General features: G+C 38.0%; 1 protein-coding gene across 1 annotated transcript; it reads right to left on the bottom strand.

Annotated features, from left to right (window-relative positions):
* Nucleotides 1-1,158: 1,158 nt before the first annotated feature.
* LOC140235232 (uncharacterized) lies at nucleotides 1,159-13,817 on the bottom strand. Its single transcript, XM_072315267.1, has 5 exons — nucleotides 13,772-13,817; nucleotides 5,146-5,281; nucleotides 3,430-3,528; nucleotides 2,040-2,187; nucleotides 1,159-1,716 (listed from the first exon to the last, which is right to left on the bottom strand). Exons 1-5 carry the CDS (start codon nucleotides 13,815-13,817, stop codon nucleotides 1,159-1,161), a joined length of 987 nt encoding a protein of 328 aa, XP_072171368.1.
* Between the last annotated feature and the right edge of the window lie 418 nt (nucleotides 13,818-14,235).

Here is a 14,235-nt window from a genome sequence, read left to right as displayed (position 1 = left end):
CTTATGGGCCTATCTCACTGTATTACTGGGGGAGACGTCGCGACGTCGCGACACGTCGCCGCGACTCAAAAGACAAAAAGAAATATATATATATATATATATATATATATATATATATATATATATATAAGGCTTGCTCTGACAACAAGAAGGCTTCTCCAAGGTGACGTTCGAGACGTCTCCAAACAAGGTGACAATAGTTATTCGACTGGGTCCTGGCAGTAGCGGGGACTTCTCCGAGACGTCTTCAGTTGCGGAGAAGTCGCTATGGGTCTCCGCAAGGTTGTGGAGACGTTTCGGAGACATCGCGGACAAAACTAGTCTCCGCGACGTAGCCGCAACAGTTAGTTACTAAGGAGACGTCGCGTTAGTTACTAAGGAGACGTCGCAGAGACGTCTCCGAGACCAAGTGGAGACTGGAAAACGTCTCCGAAAAAATCGAACAAAAATGTCCCGTGACTTCCTGGAGAACCGGCTAGTCTGCGGGAGACGTCGTGGAGACATGAGTCGCCACCAGGTCGCCACCTAGTCTCCAAGCCAAATAGATACCCACTTTCTTGTACATTGTATATAGGTAATAACAGTATAGATACAGCATTATCATCCAACGTTCTTACAACCAGATACCACTGCCTTCTTTGTAAGTAAACTAGGAGCAGCCGAATATAGATGCATCAATGTCATGGTTTACACTCGGGAATGTTGTACCATTTTTAGTATTATGCCTACATGCCTTTGAAAAAGTCTCACGAAGGTACAGTTTACTGGTCGTAAATACGTTTCTCAATTTAGGTCTTTAACGACTTCTTCATGCAGTTGAATCTATTCAAGAAGTTAAGATGCATTCAGTCATCAAGATGACCAGCTTCTTCCTCCATGCACTCTTACGTGAAGTTGTTACAGTGGTGTTTTATGTCGTCCACCAGACTGAACCCTCAATCGAAGCTCTGGACGCTGCCATACAATAGGCCTACATGGCCACAAACACGTCTGATAACAATAACGAGGTTATTCTTCTCATTCTTCCAAATGATTTTTTTCTCATTCTCCCAGTTGATTCTTTGCTTACATTAAGTTGGGCAGTCGACATGACATATCATAATCAATTTGACGGATTGATAGTTCACGAATAGTTTACGTCATATGCACAGAAGTTCTTCATTGTGCAAAACCCTCAAATTTTCGTTTTTGCCATAACATTCTGCTCCCTGTTCCGTAACCGGAGGTAGGTCGCTCGTCGGACTCAATCTGGTAATCCATCCGTGACATGGGCAGCGAGACCGACGATCGCGCTCCTATTGAATTGGAGTACCCACTTTCGTAGAAGTCCACTATCGCCTGGTTCCGCGACCGGAAAGACCTCCGTAACGTGTTGTCCTGTAAAGTCGATCCGCGCATGTTGCCCGAACCGAAAACGGAATAGTCGATTTCGGGGTCGTTGTGGGGGCCAGACACCGTATTTGGGATGGCCCTCGACGATGGACCACCGTAATCTTCATGGTTGTCGTCGATGTCGGCAGCGAGATCAGGTGTGCCCCAGGTTCTTCTGTCGAGGATCGAGATCTGGGTGTCGGTCGGCGAAGATGGGGATTTGGCGCTTCGTGGTCTGGACGAGTCATCGGACATGGCAGACTGGCGACGTATTGGTGGGAGCATCTCCAGATTCGGCGGCCGGGGAGGACCGTTCCCATTCATTTTAGCGTGTCCGTTGCTCACCTGTTCTTTCGTCTGGGTCTACGAGTGTGGTTAAGACAAGGGAAGAAAAAGAGTACATCTCTAAGTCTATTTTCTTGTCGAATAGATGAAAACGAATTAATAAAGGGAGTCTGAATCTAGTCCATGATCATGCAAATTTTGTCAGCATGAATACGTGTGGCGCAACGCATGTGATACGCCAACAGACCTCCACTGACATAGGCCCAACGTAGTCCTTATGTGTTGGATGTGAATTACTTTTGTGAATTCGGGCTTAATTAGTAGCTTAATTAGTAAGTCAACCGGCAGTTTAAATTGACAGTTCGACAGATGGAAAAAATAACACGTACAAATAGATCGTCTCCGTCATCGTCTTCTTTGTAGGCTGGGTTCCTCATGGCTATCGATCCTTGCCGACTCTGCGATTCTTGCCACAAAATGCGATCGATCTCGGCTATGTCATGATTTCCTTCTGGACTTTCTGGATTCGACCTGTGGGAGAGAAGAGCAAAGCAGTTAGCGGATGGACAGAGGGAGAGAGAGTTGTGAATTGGCGGTATATAGTGCAATTTATACGCCATTATGCTCTATCTTGTTTTGTTTTGTTTTGTTTTGTTTTGTTTTGTTTTGGGGGAGGTTAACAGCTCTCGCTGTTGTAGTTTGGAGTGGAATTTGGTAGGCGGATCACAATAGTAGAATTATTGTGAGTTACATGCAAACCAACCGTAAGGGAAACACTTTCTTGGCTCAAAGCACCTATAGGGGTTCATAAATAAAAACACAAAAGAGGAACATAATTCCCAAGTTTACGATATCATTTTGAGTTACCGCGCGCTGAATACACGTGCCCACCGTCAGAGGCAATTTAGTTTGCGGGATTAGAATCAACAAATCATATCTTTATTTCGTGAAATAGGCACGTGAAAAGAACGATTTTTCTTACGCGTCTACACCGAGAAAAAAATTTGAACATTCATGCCTCGAAAGAGCACAATCAAAATGAGTTCTGGAGGATAAGTTAAATTCAAACTGCTTAATGAATCAACCTTGCAGTATTTCTAACCAACCAAATAATCACCACTAAATCTCTCTCTCTAGCTCTCTCTCTCTCTCTCTCTCTCTCTCTCATGTTTTACATACAACATTTATAGGTATAGCTGTATATCAGAATCTTCCCACTTAGTTTTGTTCTGTAATCACCGTTATCTTGATTAATTCATGCACATATTTACATTGTATAACCATCATTATTGAATACAATTCTTTTTCGAATAAAAAAAAATGTCAAATTCACCATCGTTTCACTTACACTTATCAAATCATTCATGCATGCGACATAATGTTCAAACACATTATGAATGTTTTTAAAATGCAAAATAATTACTGTAAGGTATATTGTATATGCATATGAGAGGAGTTTAAATGCAAAAACAGATACTCCATTATTTTGTATAAATCTGAGATATTTGAGATCAATGATGCAAAAAAAAAAGGAAATATTAATCAAGATACATGCAACGATTTTGATTACAGCTTCAAAAATATTCCTTGTTTTGTAACGAGCGCAGCATCATTGAAAATATTATTTTGTTTTTCTCTTTTTTATGACGACTTAATTGTAAGAACTTTGAAATGGCATTTATTTATTTTCGCATTTAATCTTTTCATTATGTTTGTGCATACATAAAATGCTAAAGCCACAACATCGCATATTACTCTTAATCATGCACCTACCAGTCAACTGGTCTGAATATTCTGTCAACATACTCAGGAGGATTTTTCTTCTTGCTCTTTGTTTTCTTCTCATCACCATAGCCGTCTTCTTCTGATTTTCTGTGACAACGGGGGGGGGGGGGGAATGAGGATAGAATGCTTGAATGATGCACCATACTCTTCACATCTTATTGAAACAATATGGTGTTCTTGCGACAAACTACTAGTGTAACTTGAGTGTATTCGTGCGCGCGCTTGTGTGTGTAATAATTATGTGTGACAGACACACAAAATTACACACACAAGAACGGACGTGAACACACTGGCTTCGTAAAAATACAAAATAGAGTTATTTATTGTGCATGACTGAGTGACAGGAATGGGATCAAGCTTAAATCTGGAAGATTCTGTCCATGACATCAAAAGATTAGCATTAATTCTTCACATGTTATGTCAAAAACAAGTGGCTTTACCGAATTTTCAATAAGAAGCAATGTTACCAATGTATGTTTCTCAAATTCTGTCCAATAATTGCAGTCTAACTTGAGTTGCTCTGCACGAATACATCAAGAGAAACGTTACTGTGAGAGAGGCAAACCCCTAATAGGAGAGGATTCCTCGACATTAGTTTAGGTGACAAAATGGCAGAATTCAGTGCCGATCTTGTAATCAACCAGTGAATGCCAACGATTTTTTTTTTTTTTTTTGAAAGAGATAGATTACGATTATAATCATTTACGCGAAATACTTCAGCATGCAGACTACACTTTGATCTGCCAGGATAAGAAAAGCAATCATTGTTTGTTATTCAATTTCATAAAACCATTTTCTATTAACTCCGGAGAGAAAATGAAAAATCCTCGTTACAAGAGGCTGCTGCCTTATGGGGTGTTGAGGGCTGTAATGCACTTTTCAATTGGATTTCACGTCTAAGAGTTCCTGTTCTGTTTTGTTTTTGTCAACATTCATTATTGTGGTTTTCGTGCATTCTCCAGAAACGCGTGCAAACAGGCATCGTACAAAGGATATATTGTGAATCCGAAATGACTGAATTGTCAAACAAACAAAAGTTAGCTGACCGAAAAAAAAAAGGAGAGCAATGTCTGTGGAAATGTGACAATTACCGCCGATTGTTCTTTCATTGCTCTGATGATTTATATTTCTCTCACTTGACATTTTGCTTCACACACACACACACACACACACACACACACACACACACACACACACACACACACAAGAAAAAAAAATCACTCCGGAATTGACATTCGACAGGTCAAATTTAGTGAAATCACTAGAGCAGAGAAACAGACATTCCAAGCATGTTTGGAATGACATACATGACATTATTATGACATCACTGCGGGTAAACAGAAAAAAAAAATCGACGCGATTGGCACAACATTGCACATAATGCTCAGTATAGTGTGCAAGTAAAGACATCGTACAAGGAATTGCCCTTACAAATGCCATCTCGTGTACAAAGAAGATATCCTGGTATCTTGACAATTGCTGGTTCTCGGAATTATCTTTTTTTTTTTCAATTCTGGTAAACACAATATTTGCCAAATCTATGAATATAGGCCAATATAGAACTCTATTTCACATAATATTACCATGCACTGAGTGGCACCAAATGCAACTGCCGGCACATCTTCAAAATCAATAATCGAGTACTGTAACAGAAAAAACAAAGTCTATTATCTTCATATTAGTTAATTAGTGATAATCACTCACTTTGAGTTTCTGCGTAGAATGCATCCCACTACGATACACAACATGACGAGGACTAGGAAGAGAAGTGACCCGGTGATCGCACCCACGATGATGATGATGGTATTTCCAGAGGCAGCCGTTGTCGTTTGTCCGTTTGCTGTTTGACAAAATTCAGACCACACGTATATCAATGTCATTGCAACTTTCCCACACTATGCTCGTGCTCGCATTACGAGACTCACCAGTGTATGTTGCATTCATACAATTTAGATAAAGTTTAGATAGTGATGGTACAATCAGCCTTAGCATGCCCTTTTATCATTATTATTTTTGACAATATCAGACATTATTGTTATCGACTGGAGTGGCAAAAATCGGCACTTCATGATGGTATCAATACGGTGTAACGATCCGAGCCTACACGAACTCGCTGTTGCAAACCATCCAAATTTCACAAAACAGAAGAAACAGTTCGTCTCTCACTTTGCCATTACATTAAGGTGATTTAAATCAAACTAACGACACAATAAACGTTTGTTTCATAATTGGACTAAAACTAGGAAAGGTTACGGAAATTTAATTGCAGTTTAGAGGATTTTCGCTTAACAATGCTATATAAATGCTCACAACCACACAAGCGCATCAGACAAGACGAAGTATTTGCATCACGTCTACGCCGTTCATTTGAACATAATACATACTTTTTTTTTTCTCAGTGAGACATTAATTAGGATACAACCCATCCATGCATGTTACTATAAAACACAATTGCAAAATCGCTGCAATCTAAAACAATTTGATATGGCGGACAGAAAAATTTCTCTTTGAAGTCACGTATAAATAGATTTACATAGCAAAGACTGATGTGCAAGAGAACAGCAGACTATGAGGCCATGTAGCATCATCACTTTGTTTGATTTGTATGTCTGGCAATAAACAATATTTCTATTTCGGAAAATATTTCAGCCTTTAGAATTCAAAAATTTCTATTTCTCTGCTCTAGTGATTTCATCATATTTGCCACATTTTGATTGTCAATCCAATTTGCACATTTTTGTTGCTTGATTTCAGTATTGAAACTATACAATGTTCTTCTGTTTGTTTGAGTTTACTCTGTTTACTAAAGGCAAGTTTAACATGGCGTGTCAAAATAATATTTATTATTTAAAAAAGAAGATCCTTGTTAGTGAAGCTGAAGAAATAAACATGTTCCTTTGCTATATTTTTTCCTCGCTAGTCCATGGGTTTTTCGTATTTTTTTCTTGTAATTTTAACAGCAACCGAAGAAGTTTTATCTTTACTTGACAGTATATATGGCCATCAAATCAGTTCATCCTACTCTGCATGTTTATCCATGTGAGCTACAGTGCGATTGCAGAATAATGGATGCTCATGATTTTGATAATTATTTTTGTATTGATATTCTGCAAATTGCCCTATTTGTCAAATTTCAGAGGGTCTGCGCGCTAAATACTTTTTGAGAACTTAGTCTGAGTACAATGTGTAGGTTATGGATATTTTGAATACTTAGTTACCTGCTAATTCTCTACGAAACGTAATATCTGAAAATAAAACACATGTATTTCACAAGCGCATCAGACAAGACGAAGTATTTGCATCACGTCTACGCCGTTCATTTGAACATAATACATAATTTTTTCTCAGTGAGACATAAATTAGGATACAACCCATCCATGCATGTTACTATAAAACACAATTGCAAAATCGCTGCAATCTAAAACAATTTGAGATGGCGGACAGAAAAATTTCTCTTTGAAGTCACGTATAAATAGATTTACATAGCAAAGACTGATGTGCAAGAGAACAGCAGACTATGACGCCATGTAGCATCATCACTTTGTTTGATTTGCATGTCTGGCAATAAACAATATTTCTATTTCGGAAAATATTTCAGCCTTTAGAATTCAAAAATTTCTATTTCTCTGCTCTAGTGATTTCATCATATTATCCACATTTTGATTGCCAATCCAATTTGCACATTTTTGTTGCTTGATTTCAGTATTGAAACTATACAATGTTCTTCTATTTGTTTGAGTTTACTCTGTTTACTAAAGGCAAGTTTAACACGGCGTGTCAAAATAATATTCATTATTTAAAAAAGAAGATCCTTGTTAGTGAAGCTGAAGAAATAAACATGTTCCTTTGCTATATTTTTTTTCTCGCTAGTCCATGGGTTTTTCGTACTTTTTGCTTGTAATTTCAACAGCAACCGAAGAAGTTTTATCTTTACTTGACAGTATATATGGCCATCAAATCAGTTCATCCTACTCTGCATGTTTATCCATGTGAGCTACAGTGCGATTGTAGAATAATGGATGCTCATGATTTTGATTCTTATTTTTGTATTGATATTCTGCAAATTGCCCTATTTGTCAAATTTCAGAAGGTCCGCGCGCTAAATACTTTCAGAACTTAGTCTGAGTACAATGTGTAGGTTATGGATATTTTGAATACTTAGTTACCTGCTAATTTTCTACGAAACGTAATATCTGAAAATAAAACACATGTATTTCACATATCTTTGACCAGTCCTATTACCTTTCTGATCGTCTCCCTTTTTATTTTCTTTTAAAACCAGTCTGCTGCATAAGATTTTCAAAATTGGATACTCGTACTCTTCATCTGTCCTTATTATAGGGATTCTTGGCATTATATTCTTAATATTTTAGAGATGTGCATGATTATGAAATTCAGACTTTTTAACATGCAATGTATCAATCATTCATACCTTGTGTTGTTGATTCCATTTGCCTTGTTAAACTGAAATATAAACAATGAAAATGAAAAAGAGGGACACTTCGATAAGTACAATACATCAATAATCACGTCAATCTATATAATAAACATAGCATTTTTAAACAAATCAGTGATCTCTCCCATCACAAGAATATCAGTTCGTGTATATAATATTGCACATAAAACTCGATTTTATTTCACCTATACCAGAAATACTGCTTCAATAAGAAAATCGTATATATTACACGTCAATATTCACTGAGATATGAGTATGTCGAATATGTTGTCGACTTATTGTCGTCGTGAACATTTAGGTCTATGGATAGCGCTTAGAGACATTTCATGTGATAATGCGCTTTAATGTTGTGAATTATTATCATTACTCAGTACTAAGGCAAGACAAGCATGCAATGAATTTTTAGTGAGTAATTATCATACGTCCGAGACCGAAAATGCATTAAATCAAAACCAGAGCAGGAGTTACAACATTGCATGTTGTCACACCCTGATGTGGCGAATATTTTTTTTTTCAAGATGAGATGAAGGATGACACCACAAGTTTTTGTTTGCAAGCAAAGCTGAGACAAACAATTCCATGCTTTCAGACAAAGAGAAATTCCTATTTTCTGCTAATCTTATGAAGAGCATAATGCTATACTGGTCCTGCGGAATCTATACATGATCATCATTTAAAAAATGCATGATCCGCATAATTACGCATAAAAGACAGTGAATTTATATTATTTTTTTCTGGTCAACTGCATGTGGACAGGTATATCCCACACGTCATAAGGAACTTATGGCATTCACTAATCTGTATTAAGAAACATTTCAAAATACCTTTCCGATACCAAAACTAAAACGGGTCTTTAACATTTTGAATTACTCTTGAGGATCATGATTATTGTGTTAAATTGGGCTAAAGTAAGTCTTATGATACCGATTGTCTGCTGTAGCATGCATGCAGTGTCAACAGCTGGGAAGTTCCTTGCTCTTGTTCTTCTTTTCATTCATGTTCTTTTATTTTTCTTGTTATTTGTTTTATTGATCTGTTTCCTCTTGTATTTTCTTTATCATTTTCATCACGGCCCTGATTGCTTGACTCTGAATTATTCGCAACCTATTGAAACTTACAAAAATCTAATAATCTATTATTAAAAGGTACAAGACAATATCAATCAAGAACCGATTAATGTATCATTCTTACTCGGTGATGTTATAGATCATGAAGAAACAATGAAGAGAAATCGTTGTTTGGGTGACGTTCAAAGCATGAACATTTACGAGCATTTCACACTGAAAAAAAAATCAATGTAGGGAGGTCTAGTCATGATAGTGATGCGTCCTCTGTCAGTTTTGACAAGCGTAACAAGTAAGGCCTATAGGTTTGGAGTGTTGACTGATGCATGTTATACCTCCAGCTGCGCTGCAATATTCTTGATGTGAAATGCGGAATTATTTATCATATTGAATTTATCTTTCATTTCCGCATTTTAAACCGGATCTCCTCTGTGACTGAATGAGCACATTTCCCCCTATCTGCACGAGTTGGAGTTCTAAGCTGATCTCAAGGTACCGGAATGTGACTTATACACTCTCTATATCCATCACAGCTTCAGAATACAAAAATGCTATTTGACGCACGGTGTAAAGCACATTATGTCACTACATCGGTGTGCAGATTGTCAGAGGCTGTTTCGGTTTACCGATAGTTAGAGCTTGGAATGTCTGCCTTTGTGGATGCGTACCAAAACGGTTCTGCTATAGTATTGATGTTTCATGGAGCATTGTCATGGAACCGATTGTCTGAAATTGGATCCTTAGAGATAGGCATTGCATTGGCAGGACCTCTGAAAAGAGCTAGGACGGAATCAGGCACGTATAGTCATGGCTGGGCAAAAATTGGCGCAAATCAAAACACAAACTATACCGCCAAAGAATATAAAAATTAATTGTTAAAAGTTTACATTTGACTGACTTTGATACAGAAGTTCTGGCTATTCAGTTGAAACAGCTCTAAATTGTTCAAGGCTTGTTTGTGCGTATGTGGCTGTGCGTGTGTGTTAAATGTTGTTGTTTTTGTTGTTTTTAAGTAAAGGAGCGTCACCAAACCTTACTTTGAATATGAGTGATGAGAGTGATATTTGATACCTCTGTGTACTACGTCATTGTATTTATGAGATGGCCGTAACTCATTAAAGGTGTCTGTATATTCAAATTGATCAATTTTATTTAACCTGATGAAAAAAAAAAAAAAAAATAGCCAGACAAGTGCACTGTTGACTAACAAGTTCCTATATGCATGTATGACTGTCTTGTATCATGACTGACATGTTACGTCCCTGAATTGTCGCAATGGAAAGCTGCGTGGTGATGTGGACCAGAACAAGCAGAGAGCATCGGACTAAACACTTTTTATGATATTCCCCTTATGCTTTCGGTTACCACTGAATTCACAGTGCTTGTTTAAATAGACATTAGTCTCCATGCATATACGTTAAGGGTGTGGGCTAAGGGTGATGGGTGCACTATGTTTGCTGGTCGTTGGAGGTGAAGAATAGACAGATCGGAACAATGACGCGAGATACTTTAGTCGCTTTTGGGCTGTCGGGATAGTCGCTATGACGAGGCGTACCAGATGTCAGTTATGCAAGAAATGAGAATACAACATGACATGTACAGTCATTTTTTCATTCATTCACTCAATCGTATTTATTCATTCCTCATTCACTTCTTCTGATACTTCATGAGAAAAACGAAACCGTGTATGAAGAGGCCTGCTATCAATGGAAGGTGAAATTTGTAGATCTAACGTAATTTGTTAGCACATCTGCGAGCCTGTCCATGTGGACTGATCAGCATTCAATGGTCGATTGCAAACTGTATCTTAAACCATTTGACTCGTGGCTAAATGTGATAAGGAGTGTAACAATAATATCAACACAGTGAGTCTTTGTGTAGTTATCACATTGTGTGAGTAGGACCAGACCACTATAATTTTAATTAGGTGAAGAGTGACGAAATCATCATCGTGTGTTTTATGGTAGTGGCACTGAAATAGTAATGAAAATTCATACACAATTTATGATTATGTACTTATGTGTTATAATCTGCAGTAAATTCAAAATGAATGTTGATAATTTAATGAATTCCACGTAGGTTATACTTTGTTCAGCAGAGATTGTGAATGAAAATAAACTAAGAAGTGGATACTAGTTACAGTTCTATAGTTGTATATACAAAACGTTTTCTATGTAACGGACTTCTTGGAACTCACCACCCCCGCAAGTGTCATGATCATGCAGGGATGTCGAAACTTTATTCCTTACTCAATAAGTTAGTTGGATCGATTTCGTTAGAGCTTGGAATAATCTGCCAGAACTTTTAGTCACTGCTTTCAGCTTACCCATTTTCAAGTTCTGGGTACACAAACCCTTTATTTTCGTCTGACATCCAGGCAAAACGCAGTAATATATATATATTTTTTGGAAAGTCGTTGGCATTACACATTCAATCCACTGGGAGAAAGTTTATCATTCCCTCCCGTTCAGAGGATTATGTGATAAGATTGACATCATTTACATTATGAATTACTTATTTTCAGTTCACATTCAGATATTAGTTAAGCAGTAATTAGCCGCATTACTTATTTATTTTGATCAACGTGTGTATAACTGTAAGATGAGCGAGAGATTAATATGTTGAAATAGTGTGTTTTTATGAGTCAAAAAACAACAACAATGCTCTACGCATACACATGTCATCAACATTAGCTAAAAGAAACAAAATGTGAATATCGCATGAACATCTCTATAGCTCAAGGACACTGAAAACACATTGAACTTGATAAAATGTATATTAGCATTACTTCGTAAGGTAGATGAGATATTGCCATGGATATATGATTCATACTTTTGAACAACTTTAATTCCTTCCAAGCGATGGCATTCATCTGTTGTGTGATTGAAGAACTCATAGTGTGGATTCGATTGGCTTATAGGTGCCAATGTGTCTCACATAGTGCATTTCCTTTTGAATGAGCCCAATGAGATTGAGATCTGGTGACTATTGCTGCATTATCATTGCAGCAGATTAAATTGGTATAGTCCACCAGTTATGGTTAATATATTGAAAGGAGGGGTAGTAGAAGCGATAGAGACAAAACGATTTACAATGCCTTGAACAGATTTATTATCAACATGCATTTCCATTATGATCGTAAAATAATCATAATCATAACCATCATTAGCCATCAAGTGGTTACACTGGTATAGTTGTTGCCGCCGTATTTTAGTTTATGCAGTGGTAGCTGTTACAGGTGGATATGATAGTAGATCGAATCTGTGACAAATGGTCACGGAAATATTATTATTATAGTGTGATATATTAAAACGTTACCCATTTCCTCTATCATGTTTGCTTTGCATGGCAACGAGTATACGACTGCGTCAGTGCTGAAAGGTTATTCAAACGAAAAAGTGGTTAGCATATTAACACATGCCATAAGTGTAAAACCAATATAATCATAAGTTAAAGATTCGACTATAATAGATTTAATGAACACTTACCAGAGTTATTAATGCCTGCACAAGTGTTGCCTTAGTTCCTCTCGGATGACAGTCTAAGGCGACAGTGACGTATAGGTCGCCAAAAAGGAGTGATAAGTTCGCTATTTCGCTCTGACAATCACGTCAGAAAACTGATGAGCAAAGAAACAACAATTGTCGACCGAAACTCTTCGAAGGTTACACCCTCCCTTTTTGTTCTGTATTTGAATTACACCAAAAAAATTTTTCCATTGGAGGCATGTATACGTAGGTACACGACACGCTTGTATCTCTAAAGATGATATCCATACACACACAGCATGAGCACTCTTGTTATGGTCATTACTATGTATAAAGTGGTAGAAAAAAGTTCTGATTGTGCGTGTATGCGTGCGTTTGCCATACGGTTCAGGGGGTGTGCATTGGAGAGGACTTGGGCGTTCCCCTCCAAAAGATTATCGAACCAGAACCGTTTCTATTCTTCGTATATCGAGACGGCGTGCTTGCTCAATGCAGAAAGTCGAGGAAACCCAAAAGATCCATTGTCATGTAGATAGGAGTAGACAAACACGAAATGGTGTACAATACGTCACAATCTCGTCAATCGACGCGCGCTGTAGACTTTTCGTGCCATGTTGAAGGGACGACACCAGACGCTGCTCATCGGATTTATGTGTTTGCATAATGTTCTTCACTTATTAAAATGCATATCTCTAAAATACACATGTACCGAAATGGTCTGGTCTCCATCAGCGGAAAAAGCAAACTGATGTACCTGCGAGATCACTGTTCCACTCCAACCAAGCAAAATGACACTAAGAGCCCCTGTAAATGTTTGGACAGTCAGTCAGATCATGTTAGGACGTCCTTGTTATTTCTCCACCACTGAATCCGACACTGAATATTCCCCATGCTGCTCATTGTATAAGTTTCTGAGATGCACAGCGATTTAATGTTGTGTTGTATAGAAGTCGGAAAGCATGTTTGACCATTGCGAGATCGTGGTGATACTCCAGTCGGGCATTTTAAGAAAGTCGATAGTAATGTTCTGACATAATGACAGCAGAGCCACTTGGATTCTTTTTTCCTCGTTAGTTCCCCAAAACTATACATGCACCACCACAGGAACGGATCCAGGAATTCCGTAAAGGGGAGGCGCAGGCCCCCATTTTTTCTTTTTATTTCTTTTGTTTTAACAAGTAAAAAGGGAGAGGGGAGGCGCCTCTACAAAATAAAAAGGGGCGCTCTCTGCCCCCTTTTTTCTTTTTATTTCCTTTGTTTTAACAAAAACTAAGGGGGAGGCGCCCGGTGCGCCCCCGCTTGGATGCGCCACTCCATCATACCGCCAGCTTCGCCGATGGGCGTCTTGACTCTGAGCGAATGACTCATTATGAGTGAAGTAATTATCTTGAGATCCAGTATTATAACCTAACATGGCCGTACACTCTCACAAAGAAGAAGAAGAAGAAGAAGAAGAATAAGGTTCAATTTGCACCTTTACGTGTAACACATTAGTATCATCTTCGCGAGTGCAACGTTGCACCTTTGCAGGTGCAACTTTTAGTGCAAATTTTACCATTCTGGTCTAAAAGGTGCAACTATGTCGAACTTAAAGGTATAAAAGTTAAATCTGCTTTTTCTTATATAGTTTACTCAGGTGTATGGGTGCAAGGGTTTTCAACCTCCCCTCCCCCTTTTCTGGATTCGGATGTTAGATTTTCAAATGATTTGATCAAAGCATCGCGCCTAACAATATCGTAAAGTCTGACTTTTTACAACTTCTGTTTGCTAATCACATTTGTCATGA

The sequence above is a fragment of the Diadema setosum genome, chromosome 1 (genome assembly GCF_964275005.1).
Source record: "Diadema setosum chromosome 1, eeDiaSeto1, whole genome shotgun sequence".
Classification (NCBI taxonomy): Eukaryota; Metazoa; Echinodermata; class Echinoidea; order Diadematoida; family Diadematidae; genus Diadema; species Diadema setosum.
This window is presented reverse-complemented; position numbering and strand designations above follow the sequence as displayed.

Bases quoted from the DNA above. Each gene is read 5' to 3' on its own strand.
- LOC140235232 (XM_072315267.1), bottom strand. From the start codon at position 13,817: ATGAGTCATTCGCTCAGAGTCAAGACGCCCATCGGCGAAGCTGGCG. The intron at 5,282-13,771 runs GTATGATGGAGT...TTTGTCAAACAG, and splicing joins GCCCATCGGCGAAGCTGGCG to CAAACGGACAAACGACAACG. The intron at 2,188-3,429 runs GTAGGTGCATGA...TCTCTCCCACAG, and splicing joins ATATTCAGACCAGTTGACTG to GTCGAATCCAGAAAGTCCAG.